The 27,811-nt window shown below is 46.8% G+C and overlaps 1 protein-coding gene across 1 annotated transcript; it reads left to right on the forward strand.

The window, feature by feature from the left end:
* Nucleotides 1-27,811, forward strand: cpeb2 (cytoplasmic polyadenylation element binding protein 2). Its single transcript, XM_049008576.1, is given in 13 exon segments — nucleotides 1-1,300; nucleotides 1,302-1,565; nucleotides 1,567-1,641; nucleotides 12,300-12,329; nucleotides 12,331-12,594; nucleotides 16,012-16,102; nucleotides 19,596-19,646; nucleotides 22,545-22,718; nucleotides 23,420-23,509; nucleotides 24,855-24,973; nucleotides 26,125-26,239; nucleotides 26,327-26,508; nucleotides 26,688-27,811. Coding segments are annotated over 13 exon segments (2,649 nt in total). The 5' UTR covers nucleotides 1-334; the 3' UTR covers nucleotides 26,916-27,811.

The raw sequence follows: 27,811 nt of genomic DNA on the forward strand, positions 1-27,811 counted from the left end.
TTATCGTCTGCTGCAGCAGACAACCCGGCAGCGAGAGGAGGGGACGTACTCGGGCATTCGGAGCGAACACGTTACCAGCACGGCCAAATTAAGCCAGAATTTAGAAAATAATTATTGGGAAAAAAATCTACAAGCAGAGGTATTTAAATAAACAGGAAGTTAAAATTTCTAGAGATTCATTTGGCCCCTCCCTCTCTTAGTACTATAAGTTGTGTAACATTTTTATTGTAGCCTACTCTTTTCGCATTGTTTACTGTCCATAAAGAAAATTTGTGGGGAAAAAAAACCTGCATTTGCTACCTTACGTTTCCAACCTCTATTTTCACACAAATAAATGGGTGATTACGGGTTCGGTTTGTTACAGACAGCCAACATTGACAGCAGCTCTACGGTCTTTGGCGGAGGAGCCTTCAGGTCCTACGCGTCTCCCTCCCTTGCTTCGAGTGCCCGAGTCTCCCCCGTTTCTCCCAGCGGCTTCACGGTCTCCGGCAGCAGCTGCGCCTCCGTCGCGTCCTCGCCGTTTCCGTTCGCTGCTGCGCAACAGCGAAACATGCAGGATGAGCTGCTCTTTGGTGTGACGATCACGCAGCGGCAGCAGCAGCGGCACTCTCCGTCCACCGACGACGACGACAGCAGCAGCGACGGCACGACCCGTCACACCGGGGCGCAGCGATCCGGCCACGGCAGCGGCGTTAACAACAATCCCGATTGCGGCAATCAACTGGGTCAGCGGACGCGGACGGACTACGACCGGCTCAACCAGAACCAGCAACAGTTGCCCGATTTTAAGAGCGTGAATCCAGAGAAATTCGGCCAGACGCAGCAGATTTGTGACCTTCATCAGCAGCGCAAGAAGCATCAGCAAATCATTGGACAGCAGCCGCAGCAGGAGACGGAGTTCGGCACCGTGCAGCCGCCCCCACCCCAGGGAGAGGTCGGTGTCCCCGGACAGAAGCAGCAGTATCCCGCTATAACCCAGCACCACCGAGGGTCTCCCGAGTCGGAACACAGCTCAAACGGGAGCCCCGGTCGGGTCGCCCCCTTATCAACCGAGGACGTCGACGCCAATGTGGTGACCGCTGCGTCACCGTCGCCCTCTTCCGCGAATCCGAACAAGGTCAAGATCCAAATGGACTCCCCCACCGCCCACCTCATTAACAACGGCAATGGAAACGGCGCCGCAAGCATGCTGGCCGGCGGTCTCGGAGCCGGCTTCTCCAGCCTCCCGAACGCAGAAATGCAGAGTCCGCACCAGAATGCGGGCGGCTCCACATCCCCGACCTTACCCGGATTCGGAACCCCCGTGGTCGGTCCAGACCAGCTCCCCGCCGCCGCCTGTCACTAGCTCCGCCAACCCCAATCACGCAAACGCTATGAATCAGGTCTCCGGTACCGAACCCGACAACAGTTTCTACCCCGGGCTCCCTTCCTCCATCAACCCGGCGTTCTTCCAGAGTTTCTCGCCAGTTTCGCCTAATCCCTGTGCGGGGATTAACGTGCCGGGCTTCGGCAACCCTTTCTCGCCCCAGATCAACGTTCCGCAGCCGCAGCAGAGCCGGCGGTCCCCCGGTCAGTCCACAGATGCACCAGCAGCACCAGGGCGCCTATCTCCAGCATAGGAACAACTATAACCAGCACCAGGTGAGCGACGCTTTCAGGTTTACCCGAGTGTGGGGATAAACGCGGATATAACCCATAATTAACTGCGATTGCAGATTCACCTAAAATCCCGGCTCGTTTTGCGAGAGCTGTGGCAAATTCGGCCAGATCCATAAATATTTATATTTATATTGGATTTACTGCAAACAGGGAGGGGGTGGTAAGCAGGATAGACTGTTTGAGACCAAGGCCACGACGACACTCAACTACACAATTCAGCGCTTAACCCCGCACACAAATCGGCCCATTGTGAACCCGGAGCTAGCCGAGGAATACCAATGAGGCCGCCTGTGTGAAGGGGAACCCAGGTTCCGCTGGAGATGCTTGCGGTTCACATACGGGGAGGGGTCGCGTTTTATTCATTCGCCTATTGTGCGTGTATGATCTGGCCTGGATGCAGCACAATTTCTAGGGCTATAGCTCCATCTCCTACGCTTTCTCGTCACCCACCCCTCCTTCCCGTTCGGGCAAAGACGGTATCAGTATCAGCTGTCGGTGGCGTTAAAAAGCTTCTCACGTGATGTTCCTGAAATAATATGCCAACACCCCCCTCCTCGCACCCAACCTACCCCACCCCCCAGGACTCAGCAAATCTGGTCGGGGAAAGCTAAAAATAGCTCCGCGGCGATGCGTTTTAAAATGGAAGGAAGACGTCAGGAATACACTTGACAAGGCAGGGCCTCTTGAGCATGCAAATTTACTGACTGACATTTTGCAATTAGAGTCTTCGTTCTCTTTCCGAGAGCAGATGCACTCCCACTGACGTGGTAATTATAAGGCTAGTGACCAAGTGCTCCTGAGACAGCACTTTTTAAGGGAATTTGGCTCTTTAGTGGTTAAAATTGCCAAATGGACAGCTATGGTAACGCGTACTGTAAAATTGGGCATATTATATATGGGAGTGATAATTCATCCATTGATCCATGTTTTGTAATAGTTTTATGTCTTATTTTTACATTGTGAAGCAGTAATAATTGCAGAAATAGCAATTGCAGTGTACAATATAACATTAGCAGCAGCAGTTTTATTAATAATGATAATCAGTGAGATAATATAACAAATAATGTTTTAGTAATATTTATTCTGTAATTTTTTTTATAACCTATGAGTCTGTAGCCTTATTGGTTAAGGTGCTTTTCTTCATAGCCATTAAACATTGACCGTGTGACTCGATGGATGGCAGTGCAATGTACAAAAAGAGAGGTTGCGGGTGCGCAGTATTTCACACCCCGCGGTCTTGGGTGTCCTCACCATGCCATGCTAACCCGCTAACCCCTCTTGGGTCGCCCGTGAGCCACCCCATGGCGCAAGTAGCACTTTGGAGGTCACGGCGGTGCATGCTGGGTGCTGAGCGCAGGCAGTGCTGGTGCCGCAGCAGTTGGCTGTATTGCCAGACTCGCGTTCTGATTGGTGCAGTGGTTTGGGTCGCCGTTCTGATTGGTGGTGGACTGGTTCTGCAGCACCTGACGTAAGAGGGGGTGGAGCCTATGATCAGCGTACCGGTTACAATTTGGATGTGGGCGTGATCTTGTTTGGTTTTTCTTTTTTAATCTCTACTGATCTCAAGGTTCCTGGGCTCTGCTTCAGCCAGATGTCCCATTTTCTGATTCCTCATCAGACTGTAAGTCACGTTGTCATCAGTGCCTTGCAGTTAACTGCTCACCAGACCTCACTCTCCTCAAACCTGCCCGCTGTGCTGCTGCTAGCCGAGAAGTGCGGTCAAGGCGAGCCATGCCAGGGGTGGCTGTAGGGTCGGAGGAGGTGAGGGAGCATGAGGCTGTTCAGCTCAGCGGGTTAGGAGCTGTGCCTGTGATCGGAAGTCTGGTGGTTCAAATACAGTGATTTCACCAGTGAGCCCTTGAGCAAGGCTGTTGGCCTCTTTACATTGCTTTGGATGACAGCGCTTGCTAAATGAGCGAGATGTGAAAATGAAGGCTGAGGGTCATCGGCTGGACTTTAGTTCCTTGTCCTTCTGTACTGTCCTTGACTCAAATGGCTCTGCCCATGTCACCTCCCTGTGGTTAACGTCAGTGGCAGGAGCTGATTCTGGGGCCCTAGGAAAAAAAAAACTCCACGTAGCCCTGCTACTCACCCTCCCCTGTCACGGTAAACTTCATTACCATTATTCTAGCATGATGTCTAAAGGGATAATTTCAGCAAAGAACATTTAATCAATATAAGTCCTTTATTTTCACTTGTGTGAAAAGCACAGCTAAAGATGCACCAGTCAATTGGCTAGAGACCAGAAATAGCTGATTTTTTTCACCTAAAAATGGCCAATTTTGTGAGCCAACGAAGTTGTTTACCATCTACTATGTTGCTTCCATCCCCCCACTGGTGTTGCATGATGGGTCAGGTAAAACACTTTCAGGTAACATGTCTGTTGCATGGAGATTATCTACAGTATGGGATGGAGATGTTAAAGGGGCAGTTCTTACTACTGAAAAGGTATGTTTTAGTGTCTGTTAGTTTTGGTGATATTTGGGTGATATTGGCCGTGGGAAATGTCGTCAAACTTCTGTTATAACTGTGGACACGTATGTATCATCGTGGCTATGGTTCAGAACTACAATGCTTAAGGTATGTGGGAAGTTGTGTGGCTCAGTGTATTAGGATGCTGTACCCTTGATTGGTCACTGTTCCAATCCCAAGGTCAGCAGAATGGCTTCACCATTGAGCCCCTAAGCAAAGCCCTTAACCCCAGTCCACTCCAGGGGCCGTCTGACTCTAATTTCTCTTAAAGCTTGGACTAAAGCTTCTGCTGAATAATTAAAATATCTATAAATTATTGCCTTGAAGTCCCTGCTAAGGAAATAAATTTCAATAAAGAAAGAACGAAAAGCAAAGAGTTGAATATGCAGGAAGAGAGGGAATAATGTTGCTGTTTTGTGGAAACAGGCCTGTAGAAGAGGAAGTTGTTACTTTTTGGGGGGGGGGGGGTAGGCATTACAGAACTAGCTGTTCAGGTCAGAGGAGCTCATTTTGGCAAAGGCTTTCATGCTGAGAAATCTGTTTCTTTTGTTTGGTCTTTTACCTTTGTAGCTTATTGAAGTTTCAGTTTGCGCAGCAGTGCACTGGGCTGTGTTAACCTCCGCGGCCCTGACCCCTGTGTTTGACCTTTGACTTCAGAGCAAGCCAAGTGGCCCGACTATCAGGCTTTTGTTTTCATCTTTTTCATGGAGTTTTACGGCTTCCTCTCTGCCCTTCAGAAGGCACATGGACCCCAAGGTGAAGAGCGTGTAAAGCGGAGCACAGATTAGCGCGGTATCCCTTGCCAGCGATGAGCTTACTGACAGGAAACCCCCAACGATAACCCCTTAGAACAAAGTTGGCGTGAGCGACACCCCCTGCTGTCCCCTAAGCTGGAGGGCCTGCTGGCTGCTGATGCTGGGTGACTACAGGAGGTCTGTCTCCCGGCTGCGGTCCCAGGCAGCCTGCAGAGATGCGGGATTCGAGTCCCGCCTGTTAGTGATAGTGTGCTTCTCTATATGAGGGGCTGTCGGTAAGCAGGCTCTCTCCTTCTTTTAACCCCTGGGTTCTCTGCCTCTGCGTTTCACTCCCCCTTTCTTCTTTGTCTTCAGCTGAACCTCTGTCCCCCCATCTCTCTCTCAGTTCAATAAAATCTGTTTCGTAAATGTGCCATACATTTAAGCAGCATTACCGAAGCATGGAAATTAATGCTTGGCACTAGTAGTAGTAATAATAATAATAATAATAATAATTAATAATAAAAGCATGAGTCTATTATATGTGTGTGCCTCTCATTAACTTGTAAATGCATAGCATGATACGTAATGCGGACAAAAGTATTGGGACACACCTCTTAATCATTGAATTCGGGTGTTCTATTCAGACCCGTTGCCACAGCTGTGTAAAATTAAATACCTGTCCATGCAGTCAGGTTTTTCAAACATTTGTGAAAGAGCCGATCATTCTGAAGAGCTCAGTGAATTGAAGCATGATATTACCATAGGGTGCCATCCTTGCAGTAAGTCAGTTTGTGAAATTTCTTCCCTTCTAGATATTCCACAGTCAACTGTAAGTGGTATTATTGCAAAGTGGAAGCATTTAGGAACAACAGAAACTCCACATAAAGTAACAGAGCAGGGTTGCAGAGTGCTGAAGTGCATAATGTGTAAAAGTTGCTAATATTCTGCTGACCCAGTAACTGCAAAGTTCCAAACTTCCTCTGGCATTAACTCCAGCACAAAAACTGCACCAGGAGCTTCATGGAATGGGCTTCCATGGCCAAGCAGCTGCATGCAAACCTCCCATCAAGTACGATGTTGAGTATCAGCTGGGGTGGTGTAAAGTACGCTGCCACTGGACTCTGGAGCAGTGGAAACGTATTCTGCAGAGTGACGAATCACGCTTCTCTGTGTGGCAGTCTGACGGACGAGTCTGGGTTTGGCAGATACCAGGAGAACTTTACTTGCCTGACTGCATTGTGGCAAGTATAAAGTTTGGTGGAGGAGGGATGAATGTATGGGGTTGTTTTCCGAAGGTTGGGCTAGGCCCCTTAGTTCCAGTGATGGGAATTCCTAATCCTTCAGCATCCAAAGATATTTTGGACAAACCTATGCTTTCAACTTTGTAGGAATAGTTGGGAAAGGCCCTTTTCTGTTCCGAATGACTGTGCCCCAGTGCACAAAGGTCCATAAAGACATAGTTGGGTGAGTTTGGTGTGGAAGAACTTGACTGGCCTGCATAGAGCTCGAGTTCAACCCCATTGGACATCTTTGGGATGAATTAGAACGAAGATTGCGAACCAAGACCTTCATGTCCAACATCAGTACCTAACCTCACAAATGCTCTTTTGGATGAATGGGCAAAAATACCCACAGACACACTCCAAAATCTTGTGGAAAACCTTCAAAGAAAAGTGGCAGCTGTAATAGCTGCAAAGGGGGAACCAACTCCATATTTATGCCTATGGATTTAGAATGGGGGTGTCATGTGGGGTGTCAAGTTCCTGCAGGTGTAATGGCTAGGTGTCCCAATACTTTTATCCATATAATAGAGCAGAATGCTTTTCTATGGCATTGTGTGGCTCTGGGTTAGTGGTTCTGTTCATGAGTTTGGAATGTCATGGGTTCAAATCCCAGTGTTTGCGAACCATTTTTGCATTTTGAAACTCCCCAGACTGCTCCAGAACTGTATGACTGTGCTTTGTCAGTCAGTTGTACATCACTGTGGACAAAAGCGTCTGCTCTTTTCACTCTGCTCTTTCTCCTCGCCCCCCCCCCCCCCCCCCCCCCAATCCTCTCTCACACCACCATCTAGCAGAAAGTGTCCACAAAATGTCACTGTCCAGTAATGAGCTGGCCCTAATAGGTTACAGGCTTAAGCTCCTTCTTAACCAACAGACATACCCAACTGACTCTGCCTGTTTACTAATTAACTGACAGACTTATGTCCCTTTCTTATAGTTTCTGCAGCACAGATTTGATAGTTGACATAATAAATGACTTTACAAAATCATGTTCTATTTCTTTTTCTGTGTGGGCACACAATGTAACAAGGCAGACAGGAGTGTACACAAGAAGAGACAGCCAAGGATGGACCCAGGCTCTGCCCTGAAGGACATAAACGGCTCCATTTTTCGCTCTAATCTTGGACTGCAATAGTGACTTCTGTATTAAGCTCATGTTGCAGTGCATTCTGGGTAGAGCCAGAGTAAATAGCAGCTAGATGAGACCAGCTGCATTTATATTGCTGTAGTAATACGACTGTGATATTTTACTTATTTTTGTGATGTACTACTGTTTTTATGAAATTAGATTTTTCGTTAGTATCTCCTGTAATTTATTTATATTTTTGTTATTGGTTGGGTAAATTAGCCAGCAATTTTTAATGAGGGGATTTTCAGTAGTTTCGCTCTAATGGCCAGACACAACCTCAAGGTCACTAGTTTGTTTTCTTGACCAGTGAAATTATTGCAGACTCCCACCTTCTGTTTTATACTGTCATTATGTTCAAAGACATAATGGAAGAGATTAAATTAGCGCGAATTTATGGGACGGGTGCTCTCGCGGATATATGAACAGCGTCTTGCAACAAAATGAGTTAGTTGTCTTTCCGATGACGTCAATGTTAGGTTACACTCTGCACCCCGAATATCAAAGTTCTTTAGTAAAACACTTTCAATAAACCACCCAGCTGGTACAATTGTGTTATGTGCTAAATACCGATGAGTAAAATGTCACTGGCTGCCACCACCTCAGGTCCTACTTTTTCTAAACACGAAATGCATGAGATGTGAACCAACAGCAAATCCTTAAAGCTCTTGTACTCATCCGTGCCTCAAAGCGAGTTGGCCGAGGGTCTCAGCGGCCACACAGGACAACGTCTCCTTTGTCATCCGTTCGACTGGCTGACGCCTTTATCCAGGATCACCGACCGTACGTCCTAGTATGCAAGACCCAATTAGACTGGGCTATCGAGTTTTTTCTTGTGACTGGGAGCAGTGGGACCAGAGACTGGTTTTTGAGAGTTCCATCTGGGTTTTTTTTCCATGGTGCTGGGAGCTAGACGTATTATTTATTGTCTTGTTTCAGTCTGTTCTGTCTCCTCAAACGGTGCTTTTTCTGAAGCCTAGCAGCTCGTACCTAAGCTAACCTGCAATGAAGCAGTGCTTCACCTGAACTAGTTTTTTTATCACGGTTTCTCAGGAAGGAAGTGCTGCCGTTGTTATGGTTCTCATAGCAACTCGGTGGTTCTTAAAGCCTGGTTCTATCTGTACAGTTCTCGGATGTTCGTGTGGCCAGCGAGTGTCACCCCACTGTCACACTTATACATCTGAGGATGATCATTATTGTACATGCAGCTCTTGTGTCCATTGTCTTTCACCATCATCCAACTTGCTGATCATAATCATATGACCAGCTTCACTGTACTGCACATGAGGAACCTTGGGATTACCCCAAGATGCTGTTGCCTGTGTATTATTGGGTTTATTCTACGCTCTGTCTGGTAGGGGGAATTATGAATAATTGCCTCAAGTCTTACGGAAGTGATGTGAATATGGCATGGACTGGATTCTCTGCAGGAGTTTTAACATAGCAACATTAGCCTGTTTGTGCATTTGCAGGTTTTACTTGGGTAATTCGCCTTGAAAACCCTTCATCAGAGGTCTGGTTGCGTTTTTGGTGTCAGCCCAACGAACCAGTGAGCTTTGGCCCCCTCCTTGAGGAGTCCTTATTGATTCTTTTTTTCCTGAGATGGTCTGAATCTGAATCGCGCTGGTTCAGCGGGGCAGAAGGCACCGTTGTGGCTCTGTGGCCCCATGTGAGAGTCCGTGGTCCTGTGTCTGCTGTGTTCCCCGTTTCCTGGCTTGTTTCTGTTGTCGTGGGTTTCATGTCACTGGAAACAGTTGCAGGAGCTGGCAGTTGAACTAGATGCCTTGGGCAGATAACACACCATTGTGTCGTTCGTCCCCCCCCCCCCCCCCCCCCCCCCCCCCACAGTCCCCTGTGTGCCTCCTCCTCTCAGACATGAGCTTAGCTCCTAAAGATTTCCCCCTGACCCTATTTCTTCTGCATTTGACAAAGGCCTGTTTGCCAATGCAGTAACGATCTTGTGTGTGGGAGTGGGCAAGGGGCCTCTTCTACTCTGTCTTTGATACATCCTTGATCTACTTAGGCCAGTTCCATACTTGAGCACCACTAATCTTCACTGGTACAAACCTGACCGACTTATTAGTTGCGCTAGTGCACCCCTTCTTCATAATGGAATATCATATATCCCACAAAACTATTCAAAAACTCATGTCGACATCCTACACTAGCTTGCCGCTGGCCAATAATGGTATGCTCCTTTCTCAAGATGGTACAACCCTTATTCTATGGTGGTACACCCCATCACATGCAGCTGATGAACAACGGTAGACCTCTGTTCCCTAGTGGTATGCTCCTATCCCACAAGGATTTACTCTTATCTGGAAGTGAAATGTTCCCCCTATCTCATGCAGCAGTAATTGCTGGACTTCAACATGTATTTGGAGGGTGACTGAGAAACAATGTTAACTGCAAAGCTCTAAAATCCTCTTACTCTCTAATACACATGGACTCACAAACAGTATGCATTCACACTAACAGCATACACTGGCACAGCCTACGTATTGGACTCTCAGCCTCATTCTGGCTACCAAATCTGATTCATTTTGCAGAATTCCCATCCACCAACTTTTCCTGAAACTATTCATGATGTTCTGATAACAGATGGCTAATAGGTGATGCATATCGGTTGAAATCGGCCTTTCAATTATGACCTGTGGGTTTTCCAGCTCCCTCTTGTATTGATTTACAATTCTTACTTTTTCGCTTTTCCTCAGGGCTGCTGTTGTCGATAAAACCCACATTTTATGAGTGAACTTCTACAGTGGTTATTCTTCTCTTTTATTTTAAAACCACTCTCTAATACCATTTCATAAAAAACTAATTTCCGTAATCCCTTTGTGACTAGAACGAATCTTGATAGCAAGCAAATCTGCAGGTTAGATAAAATGTTATGCTTCGATACAGCCGAATATCTCTGTCTTGTCTGATTGTGCGCAGGAACGCCGGTTTAGCTTGGGTTTCTTGGTAGGCGTTCCTGTGTGTCACACGTAGGATGAATTTCTGTATTGTGTTAACCACAAACTGGAGAATGTTTGTTTGTTCATCAGGCACAAATATAGAAGGAGGATCTAAGCTCATGTCATAAGAGCCCTGAAGACATCAGGTCAAAATTAATCAAGCTATTTAATCAGACAGCGCAGTGAACTCATCACATGCTTATGGTAGAATCTCTGGGGCACTTCTTGACAGCACATTTAGATTTGGTTCTGAATAGGTTTGAAGGAAAGCATTCCTTGGGTGCAGTGGCGGTTTGTTAATGTGGGACGCTCAGAACATCTAGAGAAGAATGTATATTTAAACACAAGTTATAATGCAAAATAATGTAAGAATTGCTTCCACATTGTATTTGGTTAATTTCTGTGTAAATACACATACTTGGGGCAGCATGGTGGTGCAGTGGTTAGCACTGTTGCCTCACACCTCTGGGACCCCGGGTTCGAGTCTCCGCCTGGGTAACATGTATGTGGAGTTTGCATGTTCTCCCCATGTTGTCGTGGGGTTTCCCTCCTGGTACCTTCCGGTTTCCCCCCACAATCCAAAAACATGCTGAGTCTAATTGGAGTTACTAAATTGCCCGTAGTGTGTATGTGTGAGTGAATGGTGTGTGAGTGTGCCCTGTGATGGGCTGGCCCCCCATCCTGGGTTGTTCCCTGCCTCGTGCCCATTACTTCCGGGATAGGCTCCAGACCCCCTGCGACCCAGTAGGATAAGCGGTTTGGAAAATGGATGGATGGATACACATACTTCTTGGGTGAAGGGTGCCAGCCAAATGAGTCCATTTTAACTTTTCCCAAGCAGGTAACCTGAGCCTGCTCTGTCATTGGTTTTTTTTTCACAGGGTGCCCCAGACGCCCTCAACACTTGTATTATAATTCCAGTGAATTGGAATTATGGGAGGGTCAGTTATGGTGCACAGGTACACATGTACGTGCCGGCCACATCATTGACATCATACTGTATCTATATTCAATTTTCGGGCACAGTTAGCAATCACACTAGATGCGTCCAACTGAACCGTGCCTGGGCCCACCTCCTTCATGGACTCATGGATTCACAACATCATGGATTTATAATAGCAGTTAATCTCATTTGATTGGGCAATCAGGTCAGTGTGCGTTAAGGACAGTGGTTGGTGTGAACAGCCAGGCAGTAATAAGCACTGCTGAAACTAAACTATATTAATGCAGATATATACATCGCTTATCAGTCTATGTGTCCGCAGTCCAGCCTTGTAACACAAGCAGTCTTTAAATAAATGGGCACATTTCTGTAGTATTGGCATCTTACCCAGAGACTGCTACATTGTGGCCCGTGCTTCATGGGTTAGACTCCAGGCTGATCCTGTACTGGATCAGCAGTATAAACAATGTGTGGAAGGACTTCCAGAATGAAGAAACACCTAAGCTCTGTTACCTGTCTGGCTAAGCTGCCAGGTCTTTTTTTTTGTACAAATATGCTTGTAGGTGATATATAAATATTATATGATTCTTATGTAACCCTGAGCAGGATAAACAGAAGATAGATCTCCATCCCATCCGTGTCCTCCTGTCTCTTTTCCCGGTCTGGGTCACAGGGGGCCTGGAGCCTGTCCCAGGCAGCACAGAGCACCAGGCCGAGGTGCACCTTGGACAGGATGCCATTCCACTGCAGAGCAGATACATAATCACACTGTATTTGATAATCTGTCTGCAGGAAGAAATCCACACAACATGGGGAGAATATGCAAACTCCATACACAGTCTATGGGAGTGGGATTCAAACCCAAGCCTTGCAGGGGCATGAAGGAATAATGCTGCCCATTGAGCCACTCTTGGATATAATTGGAGAACAATTCAGTAAATGTGTAAATAAAATAAATCCCTTAGATCCTCATGATGAGATTGATTGATTGAGTAAATTGTCCCTGTGGATTTGTGTCACTTTGGGTGTTGGTGGCGGGGGGTTCTAGCCTCTATTTTCCCCACCACTACTCTCCTGACAACATCTTCTCTGACTTACCTACCCTTTCTCTCCCACCCCCAGCCCATGATGAAGCAGTCTCCCTGGAGCAGCCCACCAGGGGGGTGGTTGGAGCTCTGCTGGTGTGTCCTGGGGCGGGGTGCACGGCCGGGACCACCGGCGTGGCGGGGGCATGGGGGTCCCCGGTACTGTAAACCAGATCTCACCGATGAAGAAGCCCTTCTCCAGCAGCGTCATTGCCCCGCCCAAGTTTCCGCGCTCCACCGCTGGCACGGCTGCCTCACTTACACCCAAGTCCTGGATGGAGGACAACGTGTTCCGCACTGACAGCAACAGCAACACACTTCTGCCCCTACAGGTGAGGGTGGGTAATGCGTGTGTTGTGGCTGTCCAGCGTATGTGGGTTATCGGGCAAGGTCCTTTGTCTGCAGCTTTGACTCCATCTCACCCCTGAACTATTTATGAGGCCACGTCACCTTGGAGACATCAAGGACGACCGCAATGCAGCTGCCACCCGTCGCTTAGAAGGAACTCTGCTCGCATCTGGTTGCTGCCGACAGGCAAGCAGCTCGAAATGGTCCATACCAACTTGATACACAACTTGATACAGTGGCTTAAATTGGTCCTTAATATTGATGCCGCTTGCCTCAGCCGGCCTTGCTCTTGCTCTGGCTGCATTAAACAGGACATTTCATTTGTTAAAGGATCAGCCTCGTATTCACCAGGTTGTGGGCTCTCATCTTGCTACGAATCTCTGTTTCTGAACACTTTTTAGCTCCAGTTAATCTGTTAAAGTAGTTTGTGTGTAGGGGTATGGTTGTATCTAGTGCTGCTGACCTGAAATGTCTCCAGAGAGGGTTTAGTGAAGATATTTTTAAAAGCAGGACACTGCAGTCATAGAATAGGAAGGGGTCGTTTTGGGCATGATGGATACAGGGAGTCTGTCCGTGTGTGAGGAGAGCTGGCACGCGGCGAGAGTCGGGCAGGAGGCCATCTGCTCCGCGCGTGTCTTCTGTACAGCCCAGAAGCCGCAGGTTCTCCTTAAAAGGTGAATTATTTCCAGCAAGCTCCTGTCTGATGGGAAAGCCTGCTGGCTTGTGTGTGTGTGTGTGTGTGTGTGTGTGTGTGTGTGTGTGTGTGTGTGTGTGTGTGTCTGTCTGTGAGAGAGAGAGTGAGACACATTAATGTGTGATTGCACACTTCCAGTCCCACTGCTTTTAAACATGTGCTTATCCAGTGGCTCCCTGTCCTTTTGATCGTTCTTCTGTAAAGTGGTATAGAGTTTGTGGGCCACCTTCAGTCAGGACCATGATGCCAAATGTCACCCTGGCACAAAAGCTGCACCCTCGCAATATGCCTACAGGTGCCATGTAGCCCAGCAATGCTTCTCTCGGCTATTATCATTATTGGAGGTACAAGCACAAGGATTGCTAGATCCCTATTGTTATGTGAGGCACCTACTGTAATTATTAAGGGTCCAAAGCACAAAGTGCTATGGAACCTTATTGTTTTTGTTAGGATTATTATTATTATTATTATTATTATTATTAGTGGTAGTAGTATTAGTGATAATATAGATGTGTGCATTTGTAAAAACTACACACGACTATGCATTAATTTTCACAAGTCTCAGTGGAAGAATGTCACCGTAGCACAGAAGTCTAAAACGGAAAACCAGATGCGACCAGATCAACCAAACCCCCAAAGCCATTACATCACTGAATGAATCATCATAAGGGTTTTAGTTACTCTGCGGTTATGGTGCCCAGACTGAGCTGATTATAAGACATTCTGAAGCTTCTTTAAGAGCGTTATATTGCATTTCTTTCATTCATTCATTCATTCATTCATTTGTCCAGTTTTTCATTCATTTTATGTATCCTTTCTGGTATGGAACCAGGCCTCGCATTATAAGATACTGTTGCCATGTGATATTCTTTCTTCTGACACTGCTATATTGCCATTGTGACATCCTTAAGTCATTATTAAGTGTTTCAAATGCCTAAAGAATTTAGTCACAGCATCCCCAGAAAGCTTCTCCTTGCAAACTTACTATATTTTCCAGAGAGCAGTTTTCCCAGAATAGGAAAGCACTGCAAGTACAACACCCCGCAGTCCACCCCCCTGCCCCAGCTCTCCCTTCCATCATCCCCCTTTCTCTTTTTCCAGGATGTTCGCCAGAATAGATCGATTGTTCATTTCTGTAAACAGTGTCACACTTTGAACATTTCGAATTCCTCTGTGTCTTTTTCTTTTCTCTCTGTTCCTGAACAATTCCAGGTTTAAGCCTGTTGTTTCATTCTGGACTGACCCACATTATTATAGCTGTTCCGTTTCAGGGTTTTGATTTCTGGTATGGTCTTGCCGTCTCTGTTTCAATCCTGAGTGCTTTGAGCACTTAAATTTGATTCAACATGTTTCGTCTGCCTTGTTTGCACCAAGGCAGTACTTGGATATCCAGAACTTTCTAGCTGACACCTTTTCCCTGGATGATGCAGTCGTAATGTCAAATCTGCTTCCAGCAAATGTTTCTCGTCTCAGTACTTAAATATTTCATGTATATGTTAGCAGGAAATCTCACTGCGGGCTCTGAATCAATTAACTCGTGAGGGACAAGGTCACTGCTTCCTGAGTGGAAATCAGTCAGGGTGTGTTTCACGGACTCCGTGCGTTTAAAGGTGCCAGCAGCACCACTGCACACCCTGTGTTTAACATTTATCCTCATCCAACTCCATTCTATTTCTCTCCCATGGAAATTATACAAACCTCTCAACTAGACGTGGCAGGTCTGTAATGATCTAGCATCGTCCCACTCTTGCCTTTTTGGGCACATGGCTTTTTTTAAATTCCTGCTGCCAGAACATTTGAGTGTCTGAGCTGCATTATGGGTACTGGGCACAGTCTGAAAAATCCTTGGGAGATTGGGCCAGTTTGGATTCATTGTCCTGCCATTGGGTTTGGGGGCAAGTCCCTGGGGCACCTGGCATAGATTGGATTCTCCCAGGTGAGGTGACTTGTATGTTTATATTTAGCGTGGTGGCACCCCCTCTCTGTAGCCCCACCCTCCCAGAACAGCTGTCCCTCAGGCCTTCCTGTGTTCTCCGCTCTGAGGTCTTAGCGTCTGCTTCGGATGAGCCAGGGACGATGAGGTCATGGTCACCGTCCGAGTGGTCCTTCTGAGGAATGGAATTCCATGGAGCGCAGCCCCGCCATTGTTTCCGCTCCGGAACGTCAGTGGGAGCGGCTCCAGGTCCTGGGGAACGCCGGTGTCGCGGCGGCACGCAAATATTTACTACAGCAACTGGAGTGAATGAACAAGCCAGGAAAGAATTTTGCAGGGAATGCCAGCGATGGAGGCTAGCTTTTGGAATGCTCCTGGTAGATTTCATCTGCTGTCCTTTTGCTGTTCCCGAGGAATGTGGATGGAGAAGAGACTTTTTCAGGTTTACAAGAGTTGTGTGTTTCCTCACAGATGTCTGCGTAGACGTGAATGGAGTGCGATTGAATTACATGTCTCGGAAGCTTCTGGAACATTGCAGCATCTATGCAGACAGTTCTTGAATGTTTCAGTGTGCGGCAGGGGAGCTGAATGGTGACATCATGCTGATTCTCTATGGACCCATTCAGAAATCAGCATCCAGTGTTTTTCCAGGAGTTGGTAACACTGGGCTCCCCGTGAGGAAACTCACCCCCTTCTTCATTGGAGGCTCTTTGCTTGAATAGTCACTATGAGTCATCTGACCCCCCCCCCCTTTTTTTCCCTGCCTCGTTTCAGGACCGTTCCAGAATGTACGACAGCCTGAACATGCACTCCCTCGAAAGTTCCCTGATTGACATTGTGAGAGCTGAGCAGGATCCCATGAAGGGTAAGGGGGCAGGGGCGGCCTCGGCAGGTGTCGGCTTTGGCTCTCGCGCACTGACACAGGCTGCGGTGTTTGACGTCAAGCTGTCCTCTCGTTACCAGCCAGGGATATAGTACCCGCGCAGTTCAGAGACTGTGATCTGAACCAGAGCTCCCAGTCTCACTGAGGGTCGTGTTTTCCAAACCATCTTTCCTACCCATCTCTGTTATTCAATTTCTAGACCCTCCCAGGCCAGAGCCTTTTGGAGACACACTATGTTCATTTTGTCTTTTCATTTTAGCTGTCTGCCTGTGTCCTATAATAGTCTGCAATATCCCTACGGCTCGACAGACAGCCCAACATTAGATCTAGGGAAGGTGCACCATCGAAAATGGAGACTGATGACATTGTGTTGGGTGTTAGGAGATTGGAGATAAAGGGGTATGAAGTGGGGCAAGTGAGAACAGTCTGGAAAAGTCCTAGATGTGGATGCGGCAGATGTGGATGTGGTGTACAGCAGAAGGCAGTAGAGAGTACAGGCAGCACAACAGGAAAACAAGAGAAATTATGGATTCCCTCTGTGCCTTTGAGACAGACTTTACAAACTACTCAGTCTTATTACCCCTCAAATTTAAGAAGAGCACCTTGCCCTGCCACCTTGCAAGAACATTCTTGGAATCATTTTCCAGGTTCCCAGGTTTCAGATCTGAAAGACTCTGAAAAGTGGTCACTGACATGTGTTAAAGGGGTCAGTCCATGCCAAATCAACCAATGTCCTGAAAAGTTCCATGGGCATCATTCCTGATTTTGATGAAAACTTGGTATTTTGATCCTTATAGAGAACACTGAAAATTCCCCAAGTTTTATTGAAAAATTCTGATGCAGTCCAAAGTTATGGCCCTTTCAAATTTGGGTGCCACGCCCTTTTTTTGCACTCGCGAATCGCGTGTATAATTTGTAAGGGTTTTCAGGAGACCACATCTTCATTTCTAAGCATGCTAGAGAGCTGAAAATTGCTCTCTTGGCCTACTTTTCCCTGCTCTTTCAGAATCTTAAAATTAAGCTCAGGAGAAGCACTTCAAAGTTATGGACCTGCAAATATCAGTTTTTGGTTCAACCCCAGACACTTTTGGATTCTGACCCCAAGCTGTGGGGTCACCACCACACCTACATCCAATATTCTTCTATATTTTTGTTATTTGAGGAAGATACTGTAAGCAGATGCAAATTCATTCTAAATAACCATTTATTCTTTGATGTATTGCCATCTGAAAATGGTCACAGGTGAGAAACCCCCCACCGGACCCCCTACTTCGGGGGCGTGGTTGACTGTGTAGATAGTTAGTGATGGGAATGAAATTCATACAGTTGAAAGAAGTATATCTGAACTATAAATGCTGAAAATATAACTATCTTAACTCAACTCCTTCAGCATATAGTATTCCAGTTAAAAAATGAGCATTTGGCATGCATCAGCCCCACCCCCTGCAAATAACTTCCAAGCAATATGGCCCTTTACATTCTATACATCTATGAACTAATGCTGGCTGATGCTGTCAAAATCATTTTTACACTAAATCAAGGTATTAGGTAGGCAACTACAACTGAGTTAGGTGCCAAACATGGCAGATTCTGGCATGTATCATGGCAGTACCAATGCCAGATTCTGAAAGAGCGGAGAAAGGTAGGCCAAGAGAGCAATTTTCAGCTCTCTAGCATGCTTAGAAATGAAGATATGGTCTCCTGAAAACCCTTACAAATTATATGCACGATTCGCGAGTGCAGAAAAGGGGCATGGCACCCAAATTAGAAAGGGTCATAACTTTGGACTGCATCAGAATTTTTCAATAAAACTTGGGGAATTTTCAGTGTTCTCTATAAGGATCAAAATACCAAGTTTTCATCAAAATCAGGAATGATGCCTATGGAGCCCCTGGTTGATTTGGCACGGACTGACCCAAAGGGTTATGGCTAAGGTGTTTTCCCCATATTTTATGGGACAAAGTGTGACTTAGTGGGTGAGTGGGTGTGCCCTTGTGGTCAAAATTGGAAGGTCACTGGTTCAAATTTCGGGGTTCACCTCTGGGCCCCTGAGCAAGATCTTATCCCCCATGTGCTCCAGGAACTGACTGACCTTGCTTTCTGAATCGTATGTCATTTTGGATAAAGGTGCCTACTAGGTTAATAAATGTAACGTAAACAATGCCCAGAGGTCATCCTGGGGCCATGTGGATCTGCTTTAACCCAAATAAGGCTTCGGGTTAATTGCCAAAACATAGTCAGAGATGAATCTGCGAATTTGGGCATCGTGGTGTGTACCATACCCTTTTTTGGAATAGTATGTTTACCATGGAAGGAACTGGACATTTCGTGTCACCTTTATATGGTGGCTTCAGTCCGAATCTGCTGCCGCAGGTGGGCTGACTCAGCACCATGCCAGCTACCAGAAGAAGTGTGATGTTTTCCATCTAGGACCATCCGTTCTAGAACCATCTGTCCCTTGGATCACTCTGACTGATTTAGTGTACTGATCCTACAAGGACGTCCCCAAAATAGATCTCGACTTCCACTGTAGAATTATAGTAGGTATTAACCTTTTTTGTTATAGAATTATACTCATCTGATTCATTTATGAAATATCCAGACCTGGGCAAACATGGTAGCTTGTCATGGCCCAATTGAATGTGATGTAATGTGGCAGCAGGTATACCCTGCAGACCTCAGGCGCGGGACTTATGACAGCCACACTGCATTCTCTATGAGGACTGTGAGAAATGAGGTTAGAACTATAAGGATACAGCACAGTACTGGACAGTATGTATTGGGCTCATCTATTTTAATTGTCTTCCCCCTACTTCCTGTATTATCTGACTCTGTCACATCCAGATCTGTTTCTTCTCTTATGTTCTGCTTTCCCTCATCCTGTACTTTCTAATGTTTTCTAATGTAACTTGCCTCAGGACTTGTTTTTATTTTCCCGTTTCCTCTTTTAATCTGATCCATTTCCTGTCTCGTACCACTGCTTCCTGTCCAGTGACGTCACCCTGTTTTACTCCATGTAATTCTTCTCCCTCCTTCTCCTGGTTTAATATTTCTCTATGACTCATTGTAAGCTTTTATGTCGTATAATTTAGCACAGCTGCTCTCCAGTGTGAAGCTTCGTTGTTTCCTGTGTAGCTGTAATGTCTCCTCCATCTTTTCATCTCTGGTGCCCTACTTTTCCTCCACCCTTTTCTCTCTAGCCATCCCGTGTTTCCTGATTTGTCCTTCACCCTTTTTCGTCTGTTTCTACGCCAGTTCATTTCCTCCCCTGCCATCTCGTAAGATTTCCTGCCTTTCTATGATTTTCAGCTCCGCTCATTCTCAGTTTCCTGTTTTGCTTCTCTCCACCTTTTTCTGCTCTGGACCTGTGCTGTCTTCCTCACCCCACCCTCCGTCATCTCCTGTCTGGCACCGAGCTGTTTCTGGTCCTGTCTTCCACTGTCTGTCTCATCCTTTTGTGTTTCCTTTACGTCAGGCCGAGTCGGATTCCCACACCAAGGGGCTGACAATCTCCTCATGCTCAATGGTAATTATTTCATTTTTCCTTCGACTGCTGGCATTGCTGTTCTTGTCTTTGTTTACTTCCACATCTCGTATATTGTCAGTGCCATTGTCATGGATTTGTAGATGTCTGTCTCACCTTTCGATTAGGAGGCAGTGGCGTTGCACTTGGGGACAGGCACACCTTTCGCTTTGTGACCTGCCACTTCACTCCAGGAGATCTTGGTCAGGGTGGCGTGGTGGATCAGGGCCTTGTCAGAAGGTTCTAGCTTCAAAGACCAATATCTGTTTTGACATAGAGCAAGGCATCTGAAAGTTTAAAATTTTAACCCCCAAATATTGAGTGCAGGACAGAAAAGCTTACCAAAATGACCCCCCCCAGTCAGTGCTGTATAAATCAGGCTTTGTTCTCACAAGGTCTACATGTAGGGCACAATCTGCATAATGCTATGCAAATGCCTGTATAGATAGAGCCCAGGAGCAAAGCGTTAATGTTTTATATATTTTCCTCCTCTGCTTTTGAAATTCTCACGGGCGGCTGGCAGTAGCAGCAGGAGTCATCCGTATTTTGGTATTTTTGGACCCTGAAAAATGATGCTTCCATTTTTAATCTCTTTCCTTTTTAATCCTGGTTGGCAGGATTCCTTTTATTTTTTTTTGCTGTGCCTCCATTTTGAGGCCGGAACACAAAGGGGGAGGGCGAGGGCTTTGAAGTGGCCCGACTGGGCTTTGCCTCGTTTGTGCTTAATGAAGTCAGTGAGTATGCTTGCTCCTCTGGAGAGCCTGAAATTGGGTTTTCACACTGGCAGATGACGGAGGACACTAACCCTTACTTGCTGTCAGCACCCACAGCACCTTAACCCAGTGATTCTCAACCCAGTCCTTGGGGACCCACAGATAGTCCACAATTTTGCTCATTCCCAGCTCCCAGCACTCCTGTATTGGAGGTTGGCTTGTGGGGAGCAAAAATGTGGACTGTCTGGGGGGTCCCTGAGGCCTGGGCTGAGGAACGCTGCCTTAACCTGAAGCCATTCTTTATGGAAGTAGCATATGCAGTGAATGCTTATTTCTCCTATACAGTGGCCCTGTTTGTGTCTCTAAGGTGACAGATTCCCTTATTTACACGTTTATGACGATCTACCTCACAGACTCTGTTGTTGTCGGTATTGTGTCGCTTCCCAGAATGACTGCGGTCTGCTTTGCTGTAGTGGCAAAGCGTGCAGCGTGCAGTCTTACTGAGCATCGCCGTGACACATCACAGATTTTTTCCGTTTTCTTGTAATGCGTCACTGTCGACACTGCAGCTTCGCAGATCTATAGCTACAAAGTAGCTCTGCATTGCATCACTTTTAGCGACAAAGTAGCTTCACAGAACATCGTCATTAATATCGTACCAATTCAGGTATTGGCATTAACTACGTATCTGTCACTACAGCAGGCATCATGTGGCTGAAAGGGTCACACACGAAGGTGAACAAAAAGGTTTTATTTATTTGTTTATTGGTTTATTTCTGCACTCGCAAGATTAATTTTGGCAGCTAATAGGTTGGTCTGATTGTTCTGTCTGCTAAAACCACTCTGTACTCTGTTTACATGCAGCAAGGAGTTATGGGAGACGACGAGGTAACGCAACCCATCGTGATTAGCTTTTCTTTGGCATGGCCACAGTCATGGTGTATGTGGTAGCTGTGCATGCGTGTTGTTGCGTGGCTGTAGGTGACCTGTCACGCGCTGCTGACGTGGGCATGAAATCAGCATTAATCCGCGGGCCTGATTCTGTCGCCATGTACACATCCCGTTCCGTTTCAAATACCACTGTCATGTTCGAACATGTGCTGACGCCCGCACAATGTCAGAAGCCAATCAGGTGTTCTGTAGAATGGGACAAACTGATTGTCCAGTGATAGCCTGATTTATCACTGCTTACAAGATGGATGTTTCGATGACTGAACACTTTTTGCCTTTGCTCTTATTTTTAATACCTCTGTCCACACCTGTGCTGTTTATTTATGCTATTGTCATATTTGTTGGTGCTGTTCTAGCCACTGGTAGGTTAGTGGGAATAACTTGTCTTTTTTAAAAAGACGGGAAGAATCGTTTTTGATGGCCGCAGGATTATGTGGTGTTGCTATGTAACGGTTGTGTCTTTTAGTAAAATGGGTTCAGATTCACAAACAAAAACAGCTCCATCTATTTTTAATATTTTTCCTCCGTGAGTTTTCCGAGTTTAATTTTCATGCCGTCCCCAGACCTCACATGAACCAAGTGTAGCCTTTCAGATATCATGTATCATGCCATCCATGTGATTAGGGTCGGTTCTTGTGCTGGTTCTGGTCCAGTACCCTCATGTTTCTGTAAGGCAAGCCCCGCAGAGGTGACTGGCTCCACGGTACAACAGACGTCACCTGTTCCCACCTTATCCTGGTGCTGGTGCTGGGGGGATCTCACTCAGATATGTTAAAAACTACCTTGCAACATATTTTACTTAGGGGGGGGGGGTATATGTCCTCCTCCAGTCTAACCTGTAATCCATAATCTCTTCCTGTATCCCTCAGTTCGTAGTTGTGTGACTGGTATGGCGATCACTTGGACGGTAGCCCCCCAGAACAGAGACAATGAGGGCGGATGAGGTGGATTAATTACAGCTGCGTTAGAGATTTAAATTCCACTCCAAGCATGTAGGGGGCAGTAGACTAGAACCCGAATGCTTGCCAAGTGGTCAGTGAAATATAAACAAGTTTAGGAAGCAGCAAAACAGTTCTTTCCAAAGTAACCGTGGGCGGTGCTTATCGGGTTTCCTCGTGTCCAGTCCTGGAGGCCCGCCATCCAGCTGGAAGTGCTTACCACCTCATGTGGTTCTTCTGGGCATTTTTCTGGGTCACAGGAGGTCCTCCTCACCTGTCTTGCTTGTCTTCTGCCACAGGCCGCTCCTCCCTCTTCCCCATTGACGATGGTCTCCTCGACGACGGCCACAGCAACCAGGGGGTTCCTGGCGTCCTCGGCTCCCCCAATTGCTACCCTCACCAGAACGGCGAGCGCATTGAGCGTTTCTCCCGCAAAGTGTTTGTGGGGGGCCTGCCCCCAGACATCGATGAAGGTGAGTGGGAGGAAATGAGCAAGGGGTGGAGTCCCCGCTCTCTGGGGTTGCTGCAATCTCACGGGTTTTTTCTGTGAACCAGCTACCGCAGCAGTTAGGGAAGTGGTTTTGTTACCAGGAGGTTATAGGCTCAAATTTCAGCCTACAGCTTAAAATAGTGAAGCAGTTAAAAATAGTAACCTAGGATATTTCTTCTGCTGAAATAGCATCAGTACATCCTCTCCTTGTTTAGCAACCATGTTCCAGGTTGTTAAGTGAAATGCTCGCCAAGTGAACCTCATGCTAAGCTAGGTGTGTATGTGCCTCTGCTTACGACTTCACTTCAGCTTTACATACTGTTTATTTACATTTTATTTCTTTTATCCCTCTTAAAATGAGCATTTTTAGTAAGATTTTGTATATTCTACTTCAAAGGTCTTTTACTCCCGTGGGTGCTGTCATCCAGCATATAGTATGTGATCATAAATGTGAGCATTGGTCAAAAAATTATTTTTTTATTACAGCCATAATAACAAATGGTTGCTAACCAAGGTACTTGCTACACAAGGAGTGGTTGTATTTAATTCAATGGTCCTGAAAAGTTGTAATCATGTTTTTATGCTGGTGTTGTTATAGTGAGACTGTATTGGTGAAGGTGCACTTGAGATGCATATGGATGTTCATGTGTGCATGCGGTTGTCACGTCTTCACTCCCACTGCAGACGAGATCACGACCAGCTTCCGTCGTTTTGGCCATCTGGTGGTTGACTGGCCACATAAGGCGGAGAGCAAGTCCTACTTTCCCCCCAAAGGTATGGACCGCAGCCCTAGCGAACGTGTGTGTTTCCATGACAACCTGGGTGCAGAGCAGGAGCGTGTCTCTTACTGCATGTGATGTTACAACTCAAGCAGTTAGAAATGGGAACAGGAGCTCACGCGGAGTGAAGTGATGGGTGTTGGTGATCCAAAGATGATGAAATCCTCCTCGTCCTGCAGCTTTATATAATAGTGAGGCAGCAACATTTCATCATTTCACACGATGTTTGTAAGGCAGATGCCGAGGTTCAGTTGGTACCACTGTAGTCTTCAACGGTGGGGGTCAGGGCTCATTAATTCTATAGGCCTGTGGTTCTCAGACGTTTTGGACCAAGTACCAAAGCAGTAAAGTACCATATGAGCAAAAAAATAAATAAATAATGTAGCTTGAATGTTAGTAAGTAGTTACTGCTGTCTTCCACTTGGGGGCACTCCAAATACCACAGTGTGAACCACTGCAATAGGTAACATAGGCAGTCGCCTAGGGGGCACCATCTTCTGAGGGGGCACCATCTTAGAAATCGCCAGTGCTCCCCACCCCCCCTCCTCTAGACATGCACCATCTGAGACAAAGTGGCTTTGACCAGCACTGATAGGGGTTCACGTCCTGCCCCCCACTCTGTGTGTGTCATTTGCGTGCCCTCCCCATGTTACTGTGGCCTTCTACTGGGCGCCCTGGTTTCCCCCAGCAGCCCAAAGACATACAGTTGGCTGAGCTGGTGTTTCCACATCGCCTGGGATGTGCTCACCATGTTCCCGACACTGTGCACCAGGCTTCCTGGGACAGGCTCCTGACCCGCTCTGACCTCGCACTGGTTAAGTGCTTATGGAGGATGGATGGAGGCAGTAGAACTGCACGCGGAACAGTGCCACTTTTGTTTAAGCGTTGAATTCCTGAGCGTTAGCACAAGCACCCAAGATTTTCATTCCCAGACGTGCTGATCGCAGATGTTTGGTGAATCACTCCAGCAGGTGGTCACGCTCACATTGATGGGGAAATGCTGATTTTTTTTGTAGCAGAACTTGAAAATTTGATCGTAGTGCATTAAAACTTGCGTGTATGTGGAAATTTTTTTCTTTGACAAGGTGTAATTTTAGTAGCATAAATTTCCTTTTGCATGTATAGGATATAATCTGGTTATAAACAAAATGGATCTATAATTTTTGGTTGAATCTCCAAGGATTCAGTTGCAAATTAAATTTTATTACTATTTTTTAGATCATTCGGATGAATATTCATGAGCAGTCACTGTTTTTATGAGCTGAATCTGTGTCACGGTAATGGGGCATGCTGCCGACCTGCGTGGCAGCCACTGAAAGCCGTTGCCCCGTGTCGCCTAGGTTACGCCTTCCTGCTGTTCCAGGAGGAGAGCTCTGTACAGGCTCTCATCGAGGCCTGTCTGGAAGAGGATGGCAAGCTCTACCTGTGTGTGTCCAGCCCCACCATCAAGGACAAGCCGGTGAGTGTAACAGCGCCAGTCTGCCGTCCAACTGCGTGTAGGTACCAGCATATAAAAGATGGATAATTGGCCTGGATTAGATTTAATAAATCAGAATGTTTTACTTTCATGCCAAATAAAGATGTATAAAATTCAAATAATTATATGACATATGGCATTGGGGCCCTCTGACCTGATGATTGGGGGTGAGGCGCTTTCATATGATTCTGGGATATTGCTGCAAATCTCCTGAAAACCTTTATTTTTCAAATTTTGGTACCTAGTATTGTGGGCTTTTTGTATGCTTCTCTGAAAAAAATAACTATGAAATTGACTAAGATCCTTGGTTGAACTGTTGAAATGTATCTTCAGTCCAGTTTTTTTAAAGAAATAATGAGAAGGCATGGAGGGGGGGGGGGGGGCGCGGTGTGTGACTCAGCAGGCTATGCCTCTGTGCCCATCATCAGAAGGTTGCCGGTTTGAGCCCAGCCCTGGCAGAATAGTCACACATCCATAAGCCCTTGAGCAAGGCTCTTAACTCCACACGCACCATAGCAGGCTGCTCTTTGCGGTGACCCCAAAACTTGCTTTCATCTGTGTTTGTCTCATGGAGAGCAGGAATCTTTATTTTCATGAAAAATTAATGTAAACTTGATGTGTCCTGCACAGAGATATAAGTTGAGTCAGAAGTATTTTGGGAGGAAGAGTTTAAGGGTCCCCTGAGCTCCGTCTTCGTCTATTGGGATCACGTTTGACATGGAAGTAAGATATTTAACGACAAACCCTTTACTCTCCTGTTCTTGTTGGCTGTGTAGACTTTACTTCTGATGTTTTCTTCAGAAGCTAATCAGCCATTTCTACCACAAGAATAAGTTTCACTCTGCTAAAGTAAGCTGGACAAGGTGGCTTTGCAGTGTGGTGCATTCCAGGAGTGACCGGCAGCGGTCGTGGTTTTGTGTTTCGCCTTTGGAGCGCAGAGATTATCTGTTCTGCAAAGTGTAACTGATTCTCTGATGAGGCCCAGAACAAAGGCCCATATTCAGGGCACCCTCCTCAGGACCCAACCCACATGGTTCCACTGGGGCCATGCGGATAGAGCCAGAACCAGATAGGACAGGGGGGGTCAGGAGGGACTAGCTGGCCACTGAGGAACTGAACTCTCTCCAAAACAGGTCCAGATCCGCCCCTGGAATTTGAGCGACAGTGACTTCGTGATGGACGGCTCGCAGCCCCTCGACCCCCGGAAGACCATTTTTGTGGGCGGAGTGCCACGCCCCCTCAGAGCAGGTAACCACCCCCCTGCCCATCTACCAGCACGGCTGTTGGAAAATGTTTCTTGCCGGCTGTAACAGAATCATCACCGCTCTTTCACAGTGGAGTTGGCCATGATCATGGACAGGCTGTATGGAGGGGTCTGCTATGCGGGCATCGACACTGACCCGGAGCTGAAGTACCCCAAGGGTGCAGGCCGTGTGGCCTTCTCCAATCAGCAGAGCTACATTGCAGCCATCAGCGCCCGATTCGTCCAGCTGCAGCACGGTGACATTGATAAGCGGGTGAGGCAGCCAATGGGAGAGGAAGTCATTTGGGTGTGGCAGTGTAGAAACTGCACATCTGCACTGCATATCTGGTGGTGACTTGTGTTTGGCTACTGTGGTAAACCTGCGTTTCCTCCCAGCGAGGGAGCCTGTGCTCACCTTTGCTTGTGCACACGTGTCGCGTCTGTGCCATACAGGTGGAGGTGAAGCCGTACGTGCTCGATGACCAGCTGTGCGACGAGTGCCAGGGCGCTCGCTGCGGCGGCAAGTTTGCGCCCTTCTTCTGCGCCAATGTCACCTGCCTGCAGTACTACTGCGAGTTCTGCTGGGCCAACATCCACTCCCGTGCCGGGCGCGAGTTCCACAAGCCGCTGGTGAAGGAGGGCGCTGACCGGCCCCGACAGATCCACTTCCGCTGGAACTGAGGTCCCGCCCCCTTCCCACGTCTGTCCCGACGTTTCCTGCTCTTAACCTCTCCCCTGCCTGCTCTTACCCTGCCCCCTGACCCCACCCACAAAAGTAAACACAGGCAGGCAGAAATAAGTGCATCCTTCTGTACCCACGCCCAAAAAATGCGCCACCCACCCTCTGAGACACCCCGGGCACACACTACACACATTGTCTGTCCTTGGTAGCAGCCAAAATTCGACACTTATTGCCCTCCCCCATCCCCCAACCAAATCCCCACACATCTTAGACCCCGACTTTTTCAGCGGTACTTTATGATTTTTTTTTAAGTAACACGGCAGAAAAAAACAGGAATCAAATCTCTTCCTATTTTTCCCCCCAAATTATTTTTCTACGTATGGTTTAAAGTAGGTATGAGGATTTTTTTTTTTTGACATGTGAGCAGTTAGCCCCACCCACCTGTCTGCCCACCCCGATTGCTGCTATAGCCCCCCTGGTGGATGAAGTGTGCACTTATTTCTGGGGAAAATGAAAAACCTCGGTTCATATCTGTCCCAAGTCACGTACCAAAGGTAGCGGAGTGATAGGAGGTACGCGAAAGAAGCTTTTCTGCCGTGAGCCAACGAAGTCTGATTTTTGTACCGTCTCTCTTTGCTGTGTATTCTTACTGGGGAAGAAAAAAACACACTGATACAGAAAATGTTACTCTTTCTCTCTCCATTTTGACTTGCGGAAAAATAATACCTCATTACACTGATCTGGTTTGTTATCGGAACATTTTTAATCACAAGCTATATTAGAAGCTTTTGCTGCTATATATGATAAATAAGTATATTTATAGGTGTTATAATCAATGCCATGTATTAACACGACAGCAAGTGAGAACATGCATAGCACCCAGAAAAAAAACAGC

The sequence above is a fragment of the Brienomyrus brachyistius genome, chromosome 1 (assembly GCF_023856365.1).
Source record: "Brienomyrus brachyistius isolate T26 chromosome 1, BBRACH_0.4, whole genome shotgun sequence".
NCBI lineage: Eukaryota > Metazoa > Chordata > Actinopteri > Osteoglossiformes > Mormyridae > Brienomyrus > Brienomyrus brachyistius.